Below are 25,013 nucleotides of genomic sequence, written 5' to 3'. Positions count from 1 at the left end.
AAATGATCATTCTGGCCTCTGTAAATGGATAAGAGGAGCACAAAAACAGACATAAGGATATCAGGACACTACAATAGTAAGAGAAATGAGGATATCTGGAGAGGTTAATGGCAGTAGAAATGTCAGTAAGAGGGAAGATTCTTAATGCTAGTTTAGAAGATGTTTAAATAAACTAGAACTAATCTAGAGAATAAATAATAAAAGCTATTCATGAAAAATTTTTAATGATACCAGGAAATACTTATTATGTGAGAAATAGCAAGATACAAAATTCTACACATAGTATGGTCACAATTATTCAATTAAGATTTAAGGAGTGCCTGTTAAGCATCTGCCTTCAGCTCAGGTCATGATCCCAGGGTCCTGGGATTGAGCCCCGCATCGGGCTCCCTGCTCAGCAGGAAGCCTGCTTCTCCCTCTCCCATTCTCCTGCTTGTGTTCCCTCTCTTGCTGTCTCTCTCTCTGCCAAATAAATGAATAAAATGATTTTTAAAAATATTTAAAAAGCAGTATTTATATTAAAAAGTAGTATATAAACATATCAACAGAAGTTTTTTTCTGAGTGATAAAATTATGGCTGGTTTCCTCTGCTTTTTTTTTCATTCTCCACCTCCACCAACCAAAAACATTTGAGAAGAAAAACAAGAATATAAGACTATTCAAAACAAAACAAAAAGGTGCTTTATAAAAATGTTTCATAATAAGGAGAAATTGTTTCTTGTATTGTTTTCTGTATTATTCCAAAAGATAAGGCTAGTCATACTCCACTATTCCTTTTAACAATGCCTCCCCTAGGCTCCTCTCCCCGATCCCACAATTCTTCACCAACTTTTGGAAATAACATTAACACAAAGAAGTTGGAATAGAGGTAGAACTATAAAATTTTAGAGCTAAAAGAAAGCACAGAAATCTTGTAGTCCTCTTTTACTGCCCATACATATGTATACTTAATATCTGAATGAGAACTCAAATCATAATCTTAGACTCCACAAACCATCCTACCACACTGTCCCACAAATTGGAATGTACTTTACCCCTTTTTTCCCTTTTCAACCTCGACTAGACTTTCCTTGTAATCCTTATTGTTTCACTGCTTGCTTACCCTCGCATTTTAGAGAAAGGGTAGGAAAAACGAACAGGAAAATGAAGAAGGGATAGGCAATCAAATTTTAAAGAACCAGTAAGTATCATTCTTATTAGATCAACCTGTAAAGACAAATAACACTTGCTTTTCTTCCTCACTCTACTCTTTGCACTGCAGGTATACTCGGAACTCTCATGTGAGTTCCTGGTCAGAAGTTCAAGATCACTCTGAAATTTAAGGTAACTCCAAAGGTTTAAATAGAACTCATTTGGAGAAAAGCAGGCCAAAGATGAATGATCATTCTCTGAAATCTTCTCATTCTTCTTTCTTAAGGTATACACTTATTAATTGACAATAGTGTATACCTTTTCTCATTCTCTTTAAGAAAAAATTTCTATCTGCTACATCCTAAATAACATTGCTTTTGCTTCCAGGTCTACACTTATGGGCTATAATTACTGTTATTTCCTTAACTAAAAACACAATGAACAAAGTTACATATAAATGTATACTGCAACCAAAATTTATTAGTAACTCTTACCTTAAACATGGGTCTCACATGCTCCAAATGTGTTGCACTTGTAAAAGGTGCCTGAACATGGCTCACAGCTTCCATGAGTGCTTTTGCTGTCTTGGCCATTTGTTCCATTTCTAAGTTATACAGAAGCCTTCTTTGTTTTTCACTGGCTACATCTGAAATAACAAACACTATTAGCATTTAAGAGATAAAGCATTTTAAATGTCTTTTTTACTATAAAATAATAAATACCACCAATTAATACTAATAAGGAATAGTCTTAAAAAGCCATACACAAAGTTCACATAAGGTGTGATTCCATTATTTATATAAAATATTCAGAGTAGGTAAATCCATAGAAAAGAAAGCAGACTGCTGGGAGCCAGAGGCTGGTGAGAGGGAGGGAATGTTAAGTTTAATAGGTACAAGGGTTTTATTTTGGGTGATGAAAATGTTTTGTAACTAGACAGAGGTGGTGGTTGCACGACAATGTAAATGTACTAAATGCTACTGAACCATTCACTTCAAAATGTTTAATTTTATACTACATGAATTATACCTCAAAAGGGGGAAAATTCCTGAACTAAGAGTTGGGGTAAGTGGAAAACCTATGAGAAGGAAATAGAGTAGGTATAAATCTGGCACAGTGGAAGAACTAGGGAAACAACCCAAATATGGGATGGGAAAATATGAGGAGACAAGTAAAAGGCAAGGGCATCCTTGGACGACACAGGCTTGAATGACGACTCCCGAGTTAACAAGAAACCAGCGGCCCTAACATTCCGGGATAACATCAATATTTCAGTATACCTATAGCCTTCCCATATCCTGCTTCTCATTGATACTCTACCACCATGGACAAAATAGGCCAGAGAAAGGAGGGTAAGAAGATGTTTTATTACGGGTCTGTAAAAAAACAGCTAAGTCACAGAATTGGCATCTACTTAGGTGTGAGAATGAAGTCTTGAGCAATATATTTAACAACGTTATAAGCAGAAGAGCTGAAAATAACACAACCAAGCAAACTGCTGATTGGTACTGGACTGCAAAATGAGCCAAAGACACCAGTTCAAGATTTGGCTTTGCCACTTTTTGGGTTTTAGCTGTACAGATTCAATATAACGTTTTTTACGTTATACTCACCTTATAGATTCTATGATTCTAAGTTTCCTAACCTCTCTGGACTTCAGTTTCCTCATCTATAAAACGAGGGGAGTACAAAAACTCCTTAGAATCATCTTCTACATTATTCCAAAAGGTAAGGCCTTTTGGAATAATGTAGGTATATTTCACAATTCCTTCTAACATCTCCCTAGCCCCTGACTCTCATAATTCTCTATCAACTTCTGGAAATACATGTATCACAAAGGCCCTCAACTTCTGGAAATACATGTATCACATAGGCCCTTGCTCCTCTCCTGGCAACAGAATTGTGCTACTGCAATCTGTTCTGTGACATAAAGCTTGAGATTTCATTTCCAGGTGGAGTGCTCAGAAAGGCAGGAGTCTTCTTTCCATATTATATATTCTTGAGCTGCTATATTCTTGAGCCACTACCCTCATCTTATTTTTATAGTTAGATTTTGGTTCTAATTTAATCACCACTGCCCACATGTATAGCATGTCTAGAATGGAGCCAAGCCCACACTTGGCTTCCCATGCTGGTTACATCTAGGACCTCTATAATGATATAATTTGTGGTGCATCTGAAGGAGTGATTTCCAACTCCATGAGCTCCCTCACAATTTTAACCTTCCCCAAATCCTTGACTCACTCCTACTTCCAGCTTATGTTTATATATAGCAATAGATGAACAGATAGAATTGTGTTGCTTATAGATGATGAGGAGGCAGAAAAAGACAGAGCTGAAGTCAGACTAGCAGGGCTGCCAAAGTTGTCTTGCTGATGTCCAACTACATGCTGAGATTTACTACTAAATTGACAAGTATCTATTAAATGCACATGAATCCATGCATATTATACACTTCTATTTTTACTCAGAATGTGGGGGAAAAAAACATAATTAGATCAGCAAACTGTATAATACTTTTCATTAGAATAGTATCTGATTTTCTCTAAACCAAGTGAAAAACTCTTGGGAAACCTTATTTATCCTCCTGAACAATCAGAATTTAATTGATTTGGATACTTACTTTGCTTACTTGATTTTGTAGGGATTGTGAGTTCTTTTGTTTCTTTCATTGATATCTTTTTTCCAGCTATTTCATTATAGATAGCTGATAGGTACTCTTCAGGAAGGTCTTTACTGTCATTGATACCTCTATTCATCTTTATATATTGTTCCTTTGTCATTTTATTTTTAACCTAGAGAGGAAAAACCATTATAATTCTTAAAACTTACTTAAAAATTACTCCTATTTTAAGAATATGTATACTCTTAGGAGAGAATTTATAAATACTTTGAGGACAGGAAGGGGAAAATATTCAACATGTATTAAAATGAAAAACAGTCCTAGAAAATGAAGGCAATATAGAAAAGACCTAGCCTGGCATATGCTAATACACCTTCTCAGACGGGCACACAAGCAATTTATAGTAAGAAACAGGGAAATCAAATAATTAAACTATTTGTTTTTGCCCAAGGTTTAAGAGCTCTAGCTATAGTCTTTAAAAAAGGACCATGACAAATATTAAAAACATATGGTAGTAAAAAGATTCAAATCTAGGGGTGCCTGGGTGGCTCAGAGGGTTAAGCTAAGCCTCTGTCTTCAGCTCAGGTCATGGTCTCAGGGTCCTGGGATCGAGCCCCGCATTGGGCTCTCTGCTCAGCGGGGAGCCTGTTTCCCCTTTTCTCTCTGCCTGCCTCTCTGCCTGCTTGTGATCTCTCTCTCTCTGTCAAATAAATAAATAAAATCTTTAAAAAAAAATTCAAATCTTAGTTTGGGAAAACATAAATATGTTGTAATGATTTAAAAGCTGATTTTATATAACAGTGGATGCAAAGTAACAACTCAATTCATCTAAAATCAGATAACAATCTCCCTGACTGACTCAGCATGGCAAATGAATGTTAGGTGATCCAGGTGAAGTATCTTCTGAACATTCTGTCTTGTTAACAGTAATCTAAACAGGAATGTCTTGCACCATACCTTGATCAGTCTGTGGAATAATAATTTGTAGTTTATAAGATGTAGCCCTGTCACCAAACTTGAGAACTAGCACAGTCAAAATGTTTGTATCTCCAAAAACCCATCCAGGTCTTATGACGTCTCTGAAGATACAGGCATATCTGGGAGAAACTGTTTGGGTCCACACTACCACAATAAAGTGAGTCAAATAAATTTTTTGGCTTCCTAGTACATATAAAAGTTGTATTACACTGTACTATAGTCTACAAAGTGTGCAATAGCATTATGTCTAAGAAAACAATGTACATACCTTAATTCAAAAATACTTTATTGCTAAAAAATACTAACCATCATCTGAGCTTTCAACGGATCATAATCACTGATCACAGATCATCATAACAAAGGTAATAGTAATGAAAAAGTTTGATATATTGCGAGAATCACCAAAATGTGAGAGACATGAAATGAGCAAATGCTGTTGGAAAAATGGCGCTGACAGACTCGCTTGATGTAAGGTTGCCACAGACCTTCAATTTGTAAAAAACACAATTATCTGCAAAGTGTCATAAAGTAAAGCACAATAAAATGAGGTATGCTGACTATTTATTCAATTATATATATTCCCACCTTCTCCCATTAAAGAATTTAAGGCAACTCTAAAGATAAGACTCCTGTTAATTTATACAGTGCACAGAATAATAAGCAAGCCATAACTTTAAAAACTCATCTTCAGTCAGCACTTTAAAAAAAAAAAGTAAGTAAAAGGTCATTTCTCCTGGAGTTCTGACAGATAATAAAAAAATAATGACTCAGGGACACTAAAATGAAAGACCATACAAATGCTGCCAATAAGACACTAAAAGAAGATAAACATCACCTGGAGATCTTGAGCATGGCATATTGTTTTATACCATCATGCCAGAGACAAAAAGAAGTCTTGATAAAAATCTGAAGTAGCAGTACAATACACTTGTGGGTCTGGGTTGGGAAGTGGGCATGGGAACTTTCAGAAGTGGGAGTAGGGAATACATGAATTTCAGATACCCTAAATAAACATATACATCTCAAACAGAACAATTCTGGCACAATGGGATTCTGAAAGTCAGATAAAACATAATCTTACTTTTCTTTTCCTGCTTATCTTTTATGGAACATTCCACTCTTTTGTTTTCATGTGCTTATATATTTTTTTAAAGATTTTATTTATTTGACAGAGAAAGAGAGATAGCAAGAGAGAGCACAAGACTGGGAGTAGCAGGCAGATGGAGAGGGAGAAGCAGGCTCCCCACTGAGCAGGGAGCCCAACTCAGGGCTTGATCCCAGGACTCTGGGCTCATGACCTGAGCCGAAGGCAGGTGCTTAACTGACTGAGCCACCTAGGTGCCCTTCATGCGCTTATATTAAGCTGTGTTTAGTTTCAGTGTTTAAGTCACTTAAAGCCAACTGTTACTATGATGGAGATTAATACACACACACACATTAAATGTGTTCTAAATATGCCTCAAATTTTTAAAAAAATTCATTGATTCATACAATATATAAAAAATAGTCTAATTATAAATATTCTAGGTGAAAAAGAAACATAAATGACTTGGTTTAGATATTTTAACTCTGAAAACAAGTAAGAATGAAAAGACCTAGTTTTAAGGAATTCCTTTAAAGTTTACCTGTGTTCTTTAAAAATGATGTCATTTGTTATAGTTCATGTAATCTTGATGTAGTCTTGATGTAGTCAAAGCATATGGGGTCATGATTATGGGTTCAGTTCTCTAACTGAACTTTCCTTCATAGCAACTCATAAGCTCTTCACTAACTACAGGCTGCATATCAGGACATGATGCCAGCCAGCAGCAGTCTAACCAGGAGTGGGGAGACTACAAGCAGTTACCACTGCTAGACCAGGATACCACGCACATGTTCTATGGACAGAAATAAGTGCCATGAAGACACAGAACTGTTCTCAAGTTGTTTCCTAACTGATCTGTGTTCAGAAACTTTTAACAATCTGGGTACTATTAAAGGACATTAAAGGATGTTTCAATATTTCCTCAAAACAAATTTCACCAGGATGTACATATGTATGGGAAGATATGACAATAGATGCATATAATGCTGAAAACTCATTTACAGAACCAAATTCTTTTAAAAATATAACATTTGGGACGCCTGGGTGGCTCAGTGGTTAAGCTGCTGCCTTCGGTTCAGGTCATGGTCCCGGGGTCCTGGGATGGAGTACCACATTGGGCTCCTTGCTCGGCGGGGAGCCTGCTTCTCTCTCCGCCTCTGCCTGCCACTCTGCCTGCTTCTGCACGTTCTCTCTCTCTCTCTGACAAATAAATAAAATCTTTTTATTTTTATATTTTTTATTTGTTTATTTTGAGAGAGAGAGAGAGAGAGAGGCAGAGTGAGAGAGAAGGTTAGAGGGAGAAGCAGACTCCCCATGGAGCTGGGAGCCCGATGTGGGACTCGATCCCAGGGCTCTGGGACCATGACCTGAGCCGAAGGCAGTTGCTTAACCAACTGAGCCACCCAGGCGCCCAAATCTTTTTTAAAAATTTTAAAAAAATACAAATATAACATTTTAAAAATAAACAGGTGGTAGTGTATTGATCTGGACCAAAACACCAGACAGAAAACTCTGATATGAAGGTATTCAAGTAAGTCACCATCTGTAGATTGCCTTATAACACCATGGAAAAAAGCACACTGTGTAATATTAACCTGAAAGGGAGCTGCTTTAACTACACTCCCAGTAATATGCCAAGGGAAATTTTTATTTGTTTTTTTAAAGATTCTACTTATTTCTTTGAGAGAGAGAGAAAATGCATGTGACAAAGCACAAGTGAGCATGAGCAGGGGGAGAGGTGGTGGTGGGGAGTGGAGAGGGTGGGAAGAGGGAAAAGCAATTTCCTTCTGAGAAGGGAACCCTATGTGGGGCTGGGATCATGTGGGTCCTGGGATCATGACCTGAGCAGAAGGCAAGAGCTTATCTGACTGAGCCACCCAGGCACCCTGCCAAGGGCAATTTTTAAATGATTAAAATAGTAAATGACTTTTTAAGAAATGTCTATATAAAATCAAATAAATCGCTGATAAATGCATAGCTGTTGCATGTAATGCAATGCTTAACAGTAATTCTGCATATAATCCCCATCATACATTTGATATATACTTTCCATATCAACCCTGCCTTAAACGTCTCAAAACACACAAAAATCCCTATTTGCAAAGTTTAATCTTAATCTTCAAATAAATTTTAATTTTTCCAAACCTCTAAGATTAGTAATAGTTTATTTCCTAAGAATAACAGATATCATTAGATGTTTATCCCTGAGAAGTATAATGAAATTCTTGCAAATAAATGAATTTATAAAGGCAATTTTCCCCCAAAGATATCAAAATATTGTTCTGAAACAAAGTATAAAATACCTAAAACTTTAAAAATAATTTTTTTTGCTAATGGATATCAGAAATCAAGTGACGGTTCCTTAATATTTAAGAAGGAGTTATGAATTTTAAGAGGGAAAATAATTATCTCAATATCCTAGATATCTAATATTTTAAAATTACTGTTAATTTTTAGGTGTAATGATATTGTGGTTATATTTAAATAGAGAATGTGTCTTTCAGAGATATACACTGAAATAAATACAGATGAAATGATATGACACCTGGGATTTACTTCAAAATGATCTGGGAGACAGAGAGGATAGAGAATGAATAAGACCAGCCATAGCTGGTAACTGTGGATGCTGGGCGATGGTCACAATGAAGGATTCCCATACTAACCACTCTATTGCTTAAGTCTGAAATGTTTAAAAGAAAAAAATAAAGTTTATGTAGTGTTTTTCCATATTGTAATAAGTATAAGCAAAAGAACTAATATACATATTCTTAAAATTTATCTTAAGCTTTATACAGCTATTAATCATGAGACAAATATAGACTTACTTTTCAGGTATCTAAAAGTCTAAATAGAATTATTACCAAAAAACTTTTTTTTTTTTTTTAAGATTTATTTATTTAGAGGCACCTGGGTGACTCAGTCAGTTAAGCATCTGCCTTTGGCTCAGGTCATGATCCCAAGGTCCTGGGATTGAGCTCCACAGTTGCTGTGGGGATCCCTGCTCAACAGGCAGTTTGCTTTTCACTCTGCTTCTCCTCCCTGCTCATGCTCTCATGTTCTCTTGCTCTCTCTCTCTTGCTCTCCTAAATAAAGTCTTAAAAATTTATTTATTTATTTATTTTGAGGTAGAGACAGACAGAGAGCATGGGAGCACACCTGCATGAACTGGGGGAAGGGCAGAGGGAGACAAAAATCTTAGCAGACTCCCTGCTGAGCGTGGAAACTGACACAAGGCTCCACCTCAGGACCCTGAGGTCAGTACCTGAGCCGAAAGCAGTGCCCCCAGAAACCACATTTGTAAAATGAATACTACACCAAATTAAATATCCCAATTTGGTGACTGATTTCACTGAATAAGATTAAAATTTCAACTTGTACTTATTGAATTCAAAAGAACTTATTTAATTTGTACTATCTATTATCCATTATACGTACCTGTGGACTGTGAAGATCTGTGGTCAGCATGATAATTGAATAAGCCAAAACATAAGCAGTATCTGCACTAGCAAAAAGGGTTTGTCTGGAAAAGTAAGTATATAATGTTATAAACTTCTTTGTACAGTTGCATTTAAATAAATTATCTCAAACCCCCATAATTTTCTCTTGCAGGATTTATGTTCTAGCTCATATTACAAGTGTTTTTATGGAATTGTCTTATCACTTCTAGATGACAGACAATCTAAATTCTCTGGGTGTAAAAGATGATGAATCTTCTGATGCTCCCTACCACAGTGTCTTGGATATAGCTGGCAACCAATAAATACTTGAATTTGATCTTTCTTACCCTTGGTTGCATTCGAGGTATCTTGCAGCAAATTTTTCCATCAACCGATCGATTTTCTGAGCTTCCCCTGGAAGACGGAATCCTTCCAGAAACATACGGAGGGCTGAAACAAAGTCCTTTCCTGAAAAGTCATGTTGGTCCACAAATGCATACATGACTTCTTTGTTAAATTTATCATTATCTCCCAGGAACTCACCCACTTGAGTCTAAAGAACAAAAGATAAAAATACTGATATCAATGAAATGTTACATTTGCCACAAAGACATTTAAAGAATAGAAAAATCTATGATTCACAGGTTTTGACCACATGGTTAACTATTTCAAACATGAAACTGAAAGTTAAACACACATGTTTATTATAAAAAGATATTCTTTTGAGTTTAGAAAATTAAAAAGCAAAATTAAGAATACCTAGGTTATTCTTTAATTTTTACTTACATACTTAGGAGGGCACTTTTAAAGGGGAAACAGTATGTATCATTATTAACTTAAAAAAGGAGTTTTACAGAGAACGTTAGAATTTTTTAAAAAATGGTATTCTTACAGAGTCTAATCTTTCCTCTTGATGTAAGAATTGGGCAATATCTTCAGGTGTAGTGCCAAGCATTCCTTGTTCTTGGAGGTACTGTATTCCTCTCTTTGGTTTCTTATTAAATCTAGATGATGTTAAAGTTAATAGAAACATTAGAAACAGAAAATCATTTGAAAAGAAGATCTTAAACTACAGTAAATTAATTTTCTAATACCACTTAGAAAATAGGTTATCTTATATAATCAATGCATGAATATGCAAAACATCACATGCAAAGTTTTATTTTTCTTTTCTTAGAAAAGAGTCTAAAGCAAAAAGGCCATCTTTATCAATGATATGAACCATTTTACTATTTGAGATAATGTCATGTTGTAGATAAGCTCTGAGTAAGGATATAAATACTAAATACCTCATGCTTTTAATATTTATATTTTCCTTAATGCTCAAGTAATCTTGGTTCATTCCATATACACCCACTGATTAAGTCTAAGTTTTCTGCTTTTATATTTTTATTTATTTATTTTTAAATTTTATTTATTTATTTGAGAGAGAAAGAATGAGAGAGCAGGAGCATGAGAAGAGGAGGGTCAGAGGGAGAAGCAGACTCCCCGGTGAGCAGGGAGCCCAACATGGGACTCGATCCCGGGACTTCAGGATCATGACCTGAGCTGAAGGCAGTCACTCAACCAAGCCACCAGGCACCCCAGTTTTCTGCTTTTAAAGAAATCTAGTGACTTTTTAAACAACAATCTGACAGCATTATTTCCTTTATTAAAATAATCCCTAGATACCTGATGTTTTCAAAGTCAAGTCCAAACTGACTAGATCGATAGACAAAATCTTTCTCAATACAGCTCTAGTTTATCTCATCCCCTCTCATCCATCCATCTATTCCCATATCCTAAAAGCAGAAAGCGTTTCTGCAGTCGATTTTCTCAGTAAGTCCTTTACTTGCTCCATTCACTGTGGATTTCTCCTTCATGCTTACGGATCCAGTTCAAAGGTCCTTTCCTTGTATCCACATCATTTAGTTTCTACTTTTATTATACCACTAATTACTTTGGTGCCTCATCACCTGTCACCTGGGTAATGGTACTTAAATGGTTTTGCCATCTTCTGTTTTGCTCACATTCTAATCCATCCTTCGGGCAACTGGTGAAGAAATATGTTGCTGCTCCTCCTCTGACTAAAAGCCTTCAATACTAATATGCCAAAGTCAAAAAAACAAGATTAAAAACTTGTTTACATGGAGAATAAGGTCTTCTAGAATCCAGTCCAACTCAATGATCTCATTTCATCTCCTGTGACTGCCCCCCGACCCTGCCTCTGCCACGTGGATCAATAGTCCTCAAATGTTTTTCTTCTCTGTGCTGCTGCACTTGTCATTTTGTCTAAAATGTCCTTACCTGTCCTGTCCTAATGATTCCTGTCAAGTCCTAATTCATACCATAAGTCAAACATCTTACAATGTTTTTAATTTTAATTTTAAAATCAAACATTTTTCACTGAGATAGGCACAATCTCTGCTCTCTAGAAGCTCTCTCCCTAATAAAACAAACATGATTTTTTAAAAATTATAAAATTAAAAATGCAGTAACTAATGTATTGACAACGTAAGATAGCACAAAAAAGGAAGTAACAAAGAGAGATGGTTGTGATATATTTCCTGAGGAAGGTGACTGTGAAACTGAGCTTATGTATTTCATAAAAAGAAAAAAAAAAAAAAAACATCTCAGAGAGGAAGGGGGTCATTCTAACACATGGAAACATAAAACAGCACGACATTATAACAAACAGCTCTGAGTTGTTGGAAGGAAGAAGTAAGCTAAAGAAGTGGCAGGTGATGAAGCTTAGAGTCCAGCAAGCAGACCTATATCATGAAGGGTACTATATGGGCCCAGCACGCTTCCGCTGCGCGACTCTGCTATGAAGGGTACTATATATCCTATTATAAGAAGCTGTGACTTTATTCTTTAAAAGCAAAGGGGGGGTAGAAACAGAAACACAGATCTCTCACTCAAGAGAGATCATTCTAATTAAGTGTAAGAAAGACTACAGAATAAGTAAGATCAAAGAAAGGTAGGCCAATTAAAAGATTACATGAGTCAAGGCAAGAAATGGTGCTGGTTTGACTTGCGAGAACAACCGTGGGAGATGGAGAGAAGAGATACATAGCACAGATATTTAGGAGGTACATTCAACAGGATTTACTGACAGATTAGGTCCAAGGGGAAAAAAATCTAAGTAACTCCCAGGATTCTAGCTTATAAATTTGGTAGCAAGCTGGGTTACTAGCCTAACTAAGAAATACAGAAACAGAAGTTTTCTATTTGTCTTTTGTTTTTGGTAAGAGTATTAGAGGTTGATTATGGAGAGAATTGAAACTGATAAATTTTTATGTTATGGACACACTGAGTGTGAGAACCTAAGCAATACCCAACAGAGATGTCCAACGCGCAATCAGAGACATGTGTCTAGACTTCAGTAGAGGTATTTATGCATAAAGGAACACTTGAGAGTGGTGACATGCTAGCACATACAGTAGCTGAAGCCCTGAAAAAGAACATGATCATCTAGGAGAAATTACAAAGTAAGGAAAGAGCTGTGGGACAGAACTCTGGAAATGCTAATCTGTATGCAGGAGATAAATAGCCCACAAGACTGAGATGGCATGGTCAGAATGGCAAGAAGAACAAGACAGAGCGGTGCTACAGTCACGAAAGAGTGTAATGAGAGCATAACAACATGAAAACATTCTCACTAAAGTATGAAGCAGAGATCAAGTTCAGGGGCAGAAAGGCTGACTAGAGACTAAGAAGACCTCCACTATGAAGTCCTGTGATGACTCCAACGCAGTCCCCAAGTACTTCAAATAGAGTTATCGTATCTTGGCAGCACTCTGTATGTGATTATGGACAATACATGGTATTATTTTGGAAGACCATTTTTGCCCATATTTAGGCTATAATCTCAAATACAAGAACCAACGCTTTCATTGTTCTTGGCATACAGATCCAAACACCAAATATATGTTTGCTGAGTAACAATTTGCTAAGAATTTCAATATGAATATCTGATTACACATACTAGACCTTGAGTCCCTCAGAAGCCATGGCTCTTTCATTCATCAAGTTTCCCTAGGACCCTGCATAATGTCAGGAACAGATGGGACTTTGATAAATATTGACTGAAAAATTGGAATGAATGAACTATTAATGGCTATTTCCTGAGGCAATTTTGTGAGATTTTATACAATAAACATGTACACATTGTCTTTTTTTTTTTTTTTTACATTAACAATAAAAAAATGGAACCTGAACATTCACCAAAAGGTACTGTTTAAGAGTCAGGAAGAAATGCTTTATAGAAGTAGCAAACCAAAATACAAGGGAATTTTTAATAGCTTATAATAGCTAGATCCACAGAGAAATGTCAGCAACTTCATTTTTTCTTTCAGCTTCTCTTTGAAAGACATGGATTAAGGAGAATTTCAGACCAATATCACTGATGAATATGGATGCTAAGATTATCAACAAGATCCTAGCAAACAGGATCCAACAGCACATTAAAAAGATTATCCACCATGACCAGGTGGGATTCATCCCTGGGTTACAAGGATGGTTCAACATTTGCAAATTAATCAATGTGATACAACAAATCAATAAGAGAGAAGAACCACATGGTCCTCTCAATTGATGCAGAAAAAGCATTTGACAAAATCCAGCATCCGTTCCTGATTAAAACGCTTCAAAGTATAGGGATAGAGGGAACATTCCTCAACTTCATCAAATCTATCTATGAAAGACCCACAGCAAATATCATCCTCAATGGGAAAAAGCTTGCAGCCTTCCCATTGAGATCAGGAACACGACAAGGATGTCCACTCTCACTATTCTTGTTCAACATAGTATTAGAAGTCCTAGCAACAGCAATCAGACAACAAAGAGAAATAAAAGGTATCCAAATTGGCAATGAAGAAGTCAAACTCTCTCTCTTCGCAGATGACATGATTCTTTATATGGAAAACCCAAAAGACTCCACCCCCAAACTACTAGAACTCATACAGCAATTCAGTAACGTGGCAGGTACAAAGTCAATGTACAGAAATCAGTGGCTTTCTTATACACTAACAATGAAAATACAGAAAGGGAAATTAGAGAATCGATTCCATTTACTATACCAAGTAGTACAAGAACCGTAAGATACCTGAGAATCAACCTAACCAAAGAGGTAAAGGATCTGTACTCGAGGAACTACAGAACACTCATGAAAGAAACTGAAGAAGACACAAAAAGATGGAAGACCATTCCATGCTCTTGGATCGGAAGAATAAACATTGTTAAAATGTCTATACTGCCTAGAGCAATCTATACTTTTAATGCCATTCTGAACAAAATTCCACCAGTATTTTTCAAAGAGCTGGAGCAAATAATCCTAAAATTTGTATGGAATCAGAAGAGACCCCGAATTGCTAAGGAAATGTTGAAAAACAAAAACAAAACTGGCGGCATCACGTTTCCTGATTTCAACCTTTACTACAAAGCTGTGATCACCAAGACAGCATGGTACTGGCATAAAAACAGACACATAGACCAGTGGAACAGAGTAGAGAGCCCAGATATGAACCCTCAACTCTACGGTCATATAATCTTCCACAAAACAGGAAAAAATATACAGTGGAAAAAAGACAAGTCTCTTCAATAAATGGTGCTGGGAAAACTGGGCAGCTATATGTAGAAGAATGAAACTCGACCATTCTCTTACACCGTACACAAAGATAAACTCAAAATGGATAAAAGACCTCAACATGAGACAGGAATCCATCAGAATCCTAGAGGAGAACATAGGCAGTAATCTCTTTGATATCAGCCACAGCAACTTCTTTCAAGATATGTCTCCAAAGGCAAAGGAAACAAAAGTGAAGATGAACTTTTGGGACTTCATCAAGATCAAAAGCTTCTGCACAGCAAAGGAAACAGTCAGCAAAACAAAGAGGCAACCCACGGAATGGGAGAAGATATTTGCAAATGACAGTACAGACAAAAGGTTGATATCCAGGATCTATAAAGAATTCCTCAAACTCAACACACGCAAAACAGACAATCATATAAAAAAAATGGGCAGAAGATATGAACAGACACTTCTCCAATGAAGACATACAAATTGGCTATCAGACACATGAAAAAATGTTCATCATCACTAGCCATCAGAGAGATTCAAATTAAAACCACACTGAGATACCACCTTACACCAGTTAGAATGGCCAAAATTAGCAAGACAGGAAACAACATGTGTTGGAGAGGATGTGGAGAAAGGGGAACCCTCTTACACTGTTGGTGGGAATGCAAGTTGGTGCAGCCTCTTTGGAGAACAGTGTGGAGATTCCTCAAGAAATTAAAAATAGAGCTTCCCTATGACCCTGCAATCGCACTACTGGGTATTTACCCCAAAGATACAGATGTAGTGAAAAGAAGGGCCATCTGTACCCCAATGTTTATAGCAACAATGGCCACCGTTGCCAAACTGGAAAGAATCAGGATGCCCTTCAACGGACGAATGGATAAGGAAGATGTGGTCCATATACACTATGGAGTATTATGCCTCCATCAGAAAGGATGAATACTCAACTTTTGTAGCAACATGGACGGGACTGGAAGAGATGATGCTGAGTGAAATAAGTCAAGCAGAGAGAGTCAATTATCATATGGTATCACTTATTTGTGGAGCATAATGAATAGCATGGAGGACAAGGGGAGATGGAGAGGAGAAGGGAGTTGAGGGAAATTGGAAGGGGAGATGAACCATGAGAGACTATGGACTCTGAAAAACAACCTGAGGGTTTTGAAGGGGCGGGGGGTGGGAGGTTGGGGAAACCAGGTAGTGGGTATTAGGGAGGGCACATATTGCATGGAGCACTGGGTGTGGTGCAAAAACAATGAATACTGTTACGCTGAAAAGAAATTAAAAAAAAATTAAAAAATTAAAAAAAAAGAAAGATATGGGTTATTAGAGGAATGAAAGCAGCATGGTACTATTTGGATAGAAGACAGTCCAGGAGCAGGCTGATGCCACTTGGCTTAGTGGGAAAACTTTGTAAGATCTGGGTCTGGTAGAGTAGCCAGGTTGGAAAAGGAGGTCATTACCTTACCAACATATAAAATTGAAATTGGTGACAATGGATCAATAACAAGAGTAGCACATTTGTAATCCAACAGGAGAAAATATAAAACCTATAAAGAAGCAATGTTAGCTAGCTATTAGAAATTTCATACTGTAAATTTTTTGTCTTCTCATCTGCTTAGGAAATACAATTGGGGGATTTTATAACTGAGCTATCAAATGAACAATGTAAAACTACTGAGCTGATATTCACCAACAGCATGTAAGGTATGCTGCAAAATTTATTTAATATGCATTATAAACGTCTCTTGGGCTAGACTGCAATAAATGAGGAGAGCTGAATAAGAAGCCACCAGAAGTCTTGGATACAGGAGACCTCTGCCCAATTTACTCATTGAAAGGTGGTCATGAGGGGCGCCTGGGTGGCTCAGTGGGTTAAAGCCTCTGCCTTCGGCTCAGGTCATGATCCCAAGGGTCCTGGAATCGAGCCCCGCATCGGGCTCTCTGCTCCGTGGGGAGCCTGCTTCCTCCTCTCTCTCTCTCTGCCTGCCTCTCTGCCTACTTGTGATCTCTGTCTGTCAAATAAATAAATAAAATCTTTAAAAAAAAAAAAAAGAAAGGTGGTCATGAGAAGGGAACAGAAATATTCCAAAGATGTAGAGAAACCCAGGGCAAGGATGATACAGTACTAGCAGAAGAATATTCAGTAACATTTCTTCCTAAAATTGGACACTCACAAATCTATTCCTTGTTCTATTATTTCTTTTTGTTGTTTTAGGACTTCAAATTGTTCTGGATTATCAGTGCCAGACATCTGCGTACTGTAGCTGCCTATTCCTGATGATGATGTTGACTCCAGGGAATTCAAACTTCCGTATCTGTTTATTGTCTCAGGGTGTTTGATTTCACTTGTCTCTTGCTCTAACGGTTTTTCTTGACCTGTAAGTAGAAAGACTGATACAGTAAATTAATCTCTCAAATATGTAAAAGGTTAAAAAAAAACTGTCAAGGCAAGATATTTCAATGTTTCTTAGATAACTATGCAATACCTGGAAAATAATGAGTGCTATCACAGATAATATACTCTGATATTAAAACACACTGGAATTAGAATATGTACAATGTGCACTATTAAAAGTTCTTTTTGCAGTTGCAGGGCTAAGTAGCCACTGGGTTTCTGCTCTCAGTTCATGCCTCATGAGAAATAATTTTCCCTCAAAAGACTCTTGACTGATGGAATACCAGGGTAGCCCAGTAGCTATGAGCTTTTCTCCTAGTAAGGGTAAATGTCAAATATAGGTGAACAATTCAATCTTAAATATCTTGGCTTGTGTAAGTTTTCTTCTCTAACTATCTTTTTACAAAGCTGCATAAATATGCTTCCCTTTAACATATTATTCAAGTATTTCTAGGAAGATTTAGAAGAAAAAAGTTTGGATAACTAAGTTGGAAATTCCTAATTTTAAAGCTAATATTTAACTCATACAGAATGTTTTCTTTATCAACTAAATGAACAAAGAGGTCACAAAACTGGCCTAAAGCCAACTGGAACTATCCTCTTCAAAACACCATTCACTTGAAATGACAAAGAATTAAAACTCAAAATATCACCTTACCAAGAGTTGTCTGAGAGTTGGGATTCACATACTGATCCTTACTCCATTCAACCATACACTTCAAAATTGACACTAAACATTCTAAACCTTTTTTCCTCAGGCTCAATTCCTACAAAATAATTCATAAAAAGAATAAAAACAAAAAGTTCTTTTAAGAAAACACATAGCTCTTCCTTGACCAAGTTTAAATTTGAAAATGCTTTTAAAGTTCTTACCTGAAGATTACTCATACCAAGTTCTTGACTGCCCCGTCCTTGAGCAATTTTTGATAGATCATTTACTAGTCTTTCAAATATATTCGCTGCATTTAAATCACAGTCATAGTTTACATAAATATCCACTACACTCTGAGCATCTGTAACAATATAATATATTACTTTTAAAAAAGGCATCAAGTAAGTAAGTATATTTTGGACTTTTAAATAGTTTTTTGTTTTTGTTTTTTTTAAAGATTTTATTTGTCAGACAGAGAGAAAGAGAGAGAGAACAAGCTGGGGGAACGGCATACAGAGAGGGAGAAGCAGGCTCCCCACTGAGCAATGAGCCAGATATAGGACTGAGTCCCAGGACCCTGAGATTATGACCTGAAACTAAGGCAGCCACTTTACTGGGGAGCCACCCAGGCATCCCTTAAATATCTCTTAATAAGGAAAGATAATAAAGATAATTTCAAATACCTGCACAGATCCTTGTCAATGTCTGAATAACCATCCATTTGTGGTCAAATGAGCTGGTAGAAGTTTCCAAAATGTACAGGAAAATTTCTTTAAAGAACACCTGTGATTAGGGAAAAACCTCTGTTTAAAATATTATTTGTAATGCATATATGTGATCACTTTAAATATCCCAAAGCTGTACAGCAGAGATTAGGACCCAGGCTCCTCTGGGTTCAACTCCTTTTGAGTTCTATCTCTGAAACATCAGTACTAAGCTAACTTGGGTGTGTGACTTAAACTGAGCCCTCATAGTAGGGAGTACTGAACTTCACATTGTTTTGTTTGCTATCACACAGCCACTACACAGGAAATCTGCAAAATCCTCTGGTAAGAATTTCATGAACATATTTACAAAACTAATGTAATTCATACTTCACTTTTTAAACCCCCAAAGATTATAAATTTATTTATCAGTTATGTTTTTCTGATGTTATAACAGGTGCCTAATTTTCCTAAATTTAAATGTATCTAATGCACTAATCCACACAATAAAAAAAACATTTTTTAAAAGATTTTACTTATTTATTTGGCAGAGAGAGACACAGCAAGAGAGGGAACAAAAGCAGGGGGAGTGGGAGAGGGAGAAGCAGGTTTCCCAGAGGAGCAGGGATCCCAATGTGGGGTTTGATCCCAGGACCCTAGGATCATGACCTGAGCTGAAGGCAGACACTTAACAAATGAGCCACCCAGGTGACCCCCAAAAAATATCCTCTTATACTATGATATTTTTATAATTACTCACATAGTGGAAATCTCTACTATCTGAAAACAACAAGCTATTTCTTACTATTCTTTACACCAAATGATGTCAAATAAAAAGGAGTTAACCCAATTAAGTAAATTACAACTTAAAAGCTAAGAAAAGGGGCGCCTGGGTGGCTCAGTGGGTTAAAGCCTCTGCCTTCAGCTCAGGTCATGGTCCTGGGGTCCTGGGATCGAGCCCCGCAGAAGGGAGCCTGCTTCCTGCTTCCCTTCCTCTCTGTCTGCCTGCCTCTCTGCCTGCTTGTGATCTGTCAAATAAATAAATAAAATCTTTAAAAAAAAAAAAAAAAGCTAAGAAAGAGTTTCTACATTCAAATTTATTTTGGAAAAGTGACTGATTTAAGAAGGGATGACTCAAAAAGAAAACCAAAAGCCACACGTTAAAATTTAGGGAGCTTATATGCTCCAGAAATGCATACTGATAACATGAGGTGACTAATGTCTTTCTCCCTCCTAATTGGGTGAGGTACCCTTGAAATGTGCTTTTCTTTCACAAAATCCAACAAATTTCTATTACTTTCTTAATGTCAGCAGCATTTTCCACAAGAGCGTAACTTTTTAAGAAGGTAGGGACCAGGTCTTTCTGGCTAAGCACTGTATCCACAGTGAATAGCATACAGCAGCTGTTCAATAAATATTTACGATCACATTTCCTAAACACTGCCCCTAGGCAACCGCTGCAGCCAACTCAGAGATGCATGACAATATCTGAGGGAAAATTCAGAAGAAATATACATCTGTTGAATACCTATCACAAGACTGCTCAGTTTCAACATTAGATCATATTACATTCCTTTCAGTGACATTAGTTTCACAAACCTGAGTTTTAGTGATTGCTATGATAAGGGGCAGGGACTGCATTAAAGTCAATGAGGACTAAGAAATAACGGCAGCAGTATCCAAGTGGATTCCAAGGTCTGAGGAGGTGGGCAGTGTCCAAGAGGCATGTACATTTCAGTAGTCAAGTAACTATGACTACTTAATAATGAAATAAAAACATCATTTAAAAAAATTTATCTGTATTATTTTTCTTCAAATGGAGACTACATTGTTAAGACAAATATTTGTTAAAACTGTTGGGTACTTCTCTTAGCACAAGTACACTGTGAAAAGATTAGAAACTGTAAAGGTACCATGAATCAAGAAAGTTTGCCTCCTTGCTGTGAAAGCAAGGGGCAGTGGACAGGACACTTGCTGAGGCCAGAGTGCATGGGTGGCTGCAGTGCCCCCCTGTCCCTTGTCTGAGGCTGGTGAGCACAAGCGCATGTGGCATTCTCTTGCACCCAACCTAAACTCAGCAAACACAAAGATGTTTGCCACAGCACTGCTGAAATCCACGGGCACTGCCTTTTTGAAGTCTGAAGGCAGCAAGGGTGCCCCTTCCCTGACATTCTCCAGCTGCCTTACTACAGCCAGTGAGTGTGTGCAATCCACAGAGGAGATATCACTTGATTGCCTGGCTCTGGTGGCCAAGAGAGCTGGCATTCAGAGCAACATGGGAATGTAACAATCAGAAAGACTTCTTGGCATGCCACCATCCAGAGGGCATTGCACAGACAGCAAACTGAGACACAACAGGTCTTCCTGTAAAAAAGCTCTATTTACTTAGCTCTACTTACTTAGCCTGAGAACAGGCTTCATGTCTCCTTCACCTCTAGAGGTGAAAAAGGTGCTCCCAGGGACTGTAAACAGGAAGAAGCCATGTTTTGCACCTCCCCTGGCCTTGCTACAATTAGACCAGGCTTCCAACAAAGGAGCTTCTGCACTTCCCTGGGGTCAGGATTTTTGTCACTGTCACGCAAGGGACATCTCCAGATCTCCTAATCTGGAGAATAGGACTGTATATATCTGCATATTTAAAAGTAGCTGCCTGAGGGAGTGGCTTCCAAATAGCCTGAAACTAGGTGCTAAATGAGATTCCTCCCCAGGGATCACTGACAGGACAAGGCACATCCACAACAACAGATGCGTAGCAAGAATAAAAGAGGGGTCTGGATAATCACAAAGGTTCCAGGGACAGCCAAGAGACAGGGCAAGTTTGAATGAGAAGGATCATTACCTGCACAAGGCCACTTCCTGAAAACAGAGAGGTACCTGTTTCACCCAATACACAGAAACAGAGAGTCAAGCAAAATGAGGAAACAGAAATAGATTTCAAACAAAAAATCAAGACAGAAGCTCAGAAAAAGATCTTAATGATATGCATATAAGTGATCTACATGATAAAGAATTCAAAGTAGTGGTCATAAGGATGCTCACAGAATGTGGTACAGGAATGGATGAGAACTTTAAGACAGAAAATGAAATAGCAAACAAGTCAAAGAGCTAAGGAACACAGTTAACTGAACTGAAAAATACACTTGTGGGATTCAACAGAGACGGAACCAAACAGGTAAGGACCAGTGATCTACCAATCAGGGCAGTAGTCCCAAAAGGAGAAGAGTGAGAGAAAGGGGCAGAAGACTTATATGAAGATTTAATGGCTAGAAATTTCCCTGAGGGAAAGAAACAGACATCTAGGTCCAGGAAGCCCAAAGAGTTACAAATGAGATGAATTCAGAGAGGTCTACACCAAGACACGTTATAATTAAAATGTCAAAAGTTAAAGATAAAGAAAAATCTTAAAGCAGCAAGAGAAAAACAACTAGCTGTGTACAAGGAAAAACCCGTATCAAGAGATATCTGAGCAGAAACTGTGTGGCCAGAAGGGAGTGACATGAGATATTCAAAGTGGTGAAAGGAAAAAAAAACTTCCAACCCATACTCTAACAAGCAAGGTTATCATCTGGATTTCAAGGAAGGACAGAGTGTTCCAGACAAGCAAAACCAAAGGAGTTCATTATAATTAAACTGTCTTTATAAGTAATATTAACAAGACTTCTTTCAGCTGAACAGAAATGATACTAATAAACAAGAAAACATACAATAGTAAAAATCTCACTAGAAAAGGCACATTATAGTACAGGTAGTAAATGAATCACTTCTAAAGTTACAAATAAAGTTAAAAAAACAAAAGTAGTAAAATTAAGTAAAACTACAATAATTTAGTTAAGGGCTACATAAAATAAAAAGATGTAAAAAGCAACATCAAAAACATAAAATGGGGAGGGAGTAAAAATGCATTTTAGGAGTGTGTTCAAATTTAAGTTGTGATCAACTTAAAATAAACTGATATATACACAGGGGGATAAATCTGAACCTCACCATATCCACAAACCAAAAACTTGTAGTAAATATACAAAACAAAATGAGAAAGGAATCTAACCATAATGCTAAAAAAAAAAAAAGTCATCAAACCACAATGCAAGAGAAAAAGAGAAAGGAATAGAACAGTCAGGAAAAAAATTAACAAACTGGCAGTTAAGTATTTACCTATCAATAATTACTTCAAATGTAAATGGACTAAATGCCCTAATCAAAAGATATATATAATGGCTGAATGAATGAAAAAACAAGACACATCTATATTACTTCCAACACGAGACTCATTTCAGACGTAAGAACACATACAGACTTCAAAGTGAAAGAATGGAAAAGATATTCCATGCAAAGGGAAGTGGAAAGAAAGCTGTATTCATATCGGACAAAAAAGACTAAAACAAAGACAGTAATAAAAGATAAAGAGGGGCAGTAAATAATGATAAAGGGGTCAGTCCAGCAAGAAGATAGAATACTGATATATGCGCCATACATAGAAGCACTGAAATATATAAGGCAAATACTAACAGACCTAAAGAGAGAAACTGACAGCAGTACAGTAAGAAAGTTCAATCCTCCACTTATATGAATGGATAAATCATCCAGAGTATCAGTAAGGAAAAATTGGTCTTAAATAACCCATAAACCAGATGGATTTAATAGATGTACAGGTAACCCTTGAAAAACATGGGTTTGAACTATGCAGTCCAACTTATATTTGGATTTTTTTTCTTCAAGTTTTTTTTTTTTAATTCCAGTTAGCTAACATACAACGTAAAATTAGTTTCAGGTGAAGAATTTAGTGATCCATCTTTTACCTACAACACCCAGTGCTCATTGCTACTAGTGATCTCCTTCACCCATCACACATTTAACCCATCCCCCTCCAGTAACCCTCAGTTTGGTCTCTATAGTTTGTTCTGGTTTGCCTCTCTTTCTCTCTTTTCTTTCCCATATTTTCATCTATTTTGTTTCTTAAATTCCACATATGAGCAAAATTATATGGTATTTGTCTTTCTCTGACTTACTTTGCTTAGTATAATATTCTCTAGCCCCATCTTATGTGGATTTCTTTTGATAAATATAGTACAGCACTGTAAAGATATTTTCTCTTATGATTTTCTTAATGTTTTTTCTCTAGCTTACTTTATTGTAACACAGTATATCATACATACAATATACAAAATATATGTTGATCGACTGTTATCAGTAAAGGCTTCCAGTCAATAGTAGGCTATTAGTAGTTAAGTTCTGGAAGAGTCAAATAGTTAACATGAATTTACAACTATGCAGGAGGTCAGTGTCTCGAACCCTGTATCATTCAAGTGTTAACAGTATGCAGAACCCCAAAACAGAATGTACATCCTTCTTAAATGCACATGGAACACTCTCCAGGACAGATCAATCACATTTTAGACCACAAAACAAGTCTCAATAAATTGAAGAAGACTGAAATCATATCAAACACTGTTTTCAAACACAATGGTTTAAAATTAGAATTTACAAAAAGAAAAACTGAAAAACTACAAATAAGTGGAGATTAAGCAACACATTACTGAACAACTGAGTCATAGGAGAAATAAAAAACTACCTTGAGATGAATGAAAACAAATTCAACATACCAAAATCTGTAGGATGCAGCAAAAGTGGTCCTAAGAGGGGAATCATTGCAATACAAGTCTACTTCAAGAAACAAGAGAAATCTCAAATGAACAACTTACTTTCTACCTAAAGGAATTGAAAAAAGAATACATGGAACCTAAACTTAGGAAGGAAATAATAAAGATCAGAGTGGAAATAAATGAAAGAGAGACTAAAAAGACAATAGAAAAGATCAAAAAACAAAGAGCAGATTCTCTGGAAAGACACACACATTGACAAACCCTCAGGCTGCCTCACCAAGAAAAAAGAGACAGGGCTCAAACAAAATCAGAAATGAAGTAGGAGATTACAGCTGATTGCACAGATATAAAAAGGATGACAAAAGACTACTATGAACAATTATACACCAACAAATGGAACAACCTAGAAGAAATGGATGAATTCCTAGAAACATACAATCTTACAAGAATGAATCAGGAAGAAAGAGAAAATCTGAATAGACCAATGACTGGTAAGGAGATTCAATCAGTAATCAGTCTCTTCAATCACTGGTATCGGGCAAACGGACAGCTGTATGTAAAATGAAACTGAACCACTATCTTATGCCATATACAAAAATTAATTCAAAATGGATTAAAGACTTGTCTGTAAGACCTTTAACCCTAAAACTCCTAGAAAAAAATATAGGTGGTAAACTTGTTGATATCTGTGTTAGTGATGTCTATTTGGATCTGATTCCAAAGGCAAGGGAAACAAAATCATTAGTAAACAAATGAGACTACATCAAACTAAACAGCTTCTGCACTGCAAAGGAAACCATTAATGAAATGAAAAGGCAATCTACTAAATACAAGACATCTGCAAAT

The 25,013-nt window shown here is 36.7% G+C and overlaps 1 protein-coding gene across 1 annotated transcript in view; it reads right to left on the bottom strand.

Annotated features, from left to right (window-relative positions):
• ARFGEF1 (ADP ribosylation factor guanine nucleotide exchange factor 1) overlaps nt 1-25,013 on the bottom strand; it is a 148,500-nt gene that overhangs the window by 43,879 nt on the left and 79,608 nt on the right. The window contains exons 11-19 of the mRNA XM_047725294.1: nt 18,547-18,646; nt 18,085-18,224; nt 17,870-17,978; nt 16,991-17,192; nt 10,146-10,257; nt 9,601-9,806; nt 9,252-9,336; nt 3,755-3,926; nt 1,626-1,777 (exon numbers count right to left, since the gene is read on the bottom strand). Of these exons, the coding sequence (XP_047581250.1) occupies nt 1,626-1,777; nt 3,755-3,926; nt 9,252-9,336; nt 9,601-9,806; nt 10,146-10,257; nt 16,991-17,192; nt 17,870-17,978; nt 18,085-18,224; nt 18,547-18,646 (1,278 nt within the window). The remainder of the gene's footprint in view (nt 1-1,625; nt 1,778-3,754; nt 3,927-9,251; nt 9,337-9,600; nt 9,807-10,145; nt 10,258-16,990; nt 17,193-17,869; nt 17,979-18,084; nt 18,225-18,546; nt 18,647-25,013) is intronic.

This window comes from Lutra lutra, chromosome 4 (assembly GCF_902655055.1).
Source record: "Lutra lutra chromosome 4, mLutLut1.2, whole genome shotgun sequence".
NCBI classification, from domain to species: Eukaryota; Metazoa; Chordata; class Mammalia; order Carnivora; family Mustelidae; genus Lutra; species Lutra lutra.
This window is presented reverse-complemented; position numbering and strand designations above follow the sequence as displayed.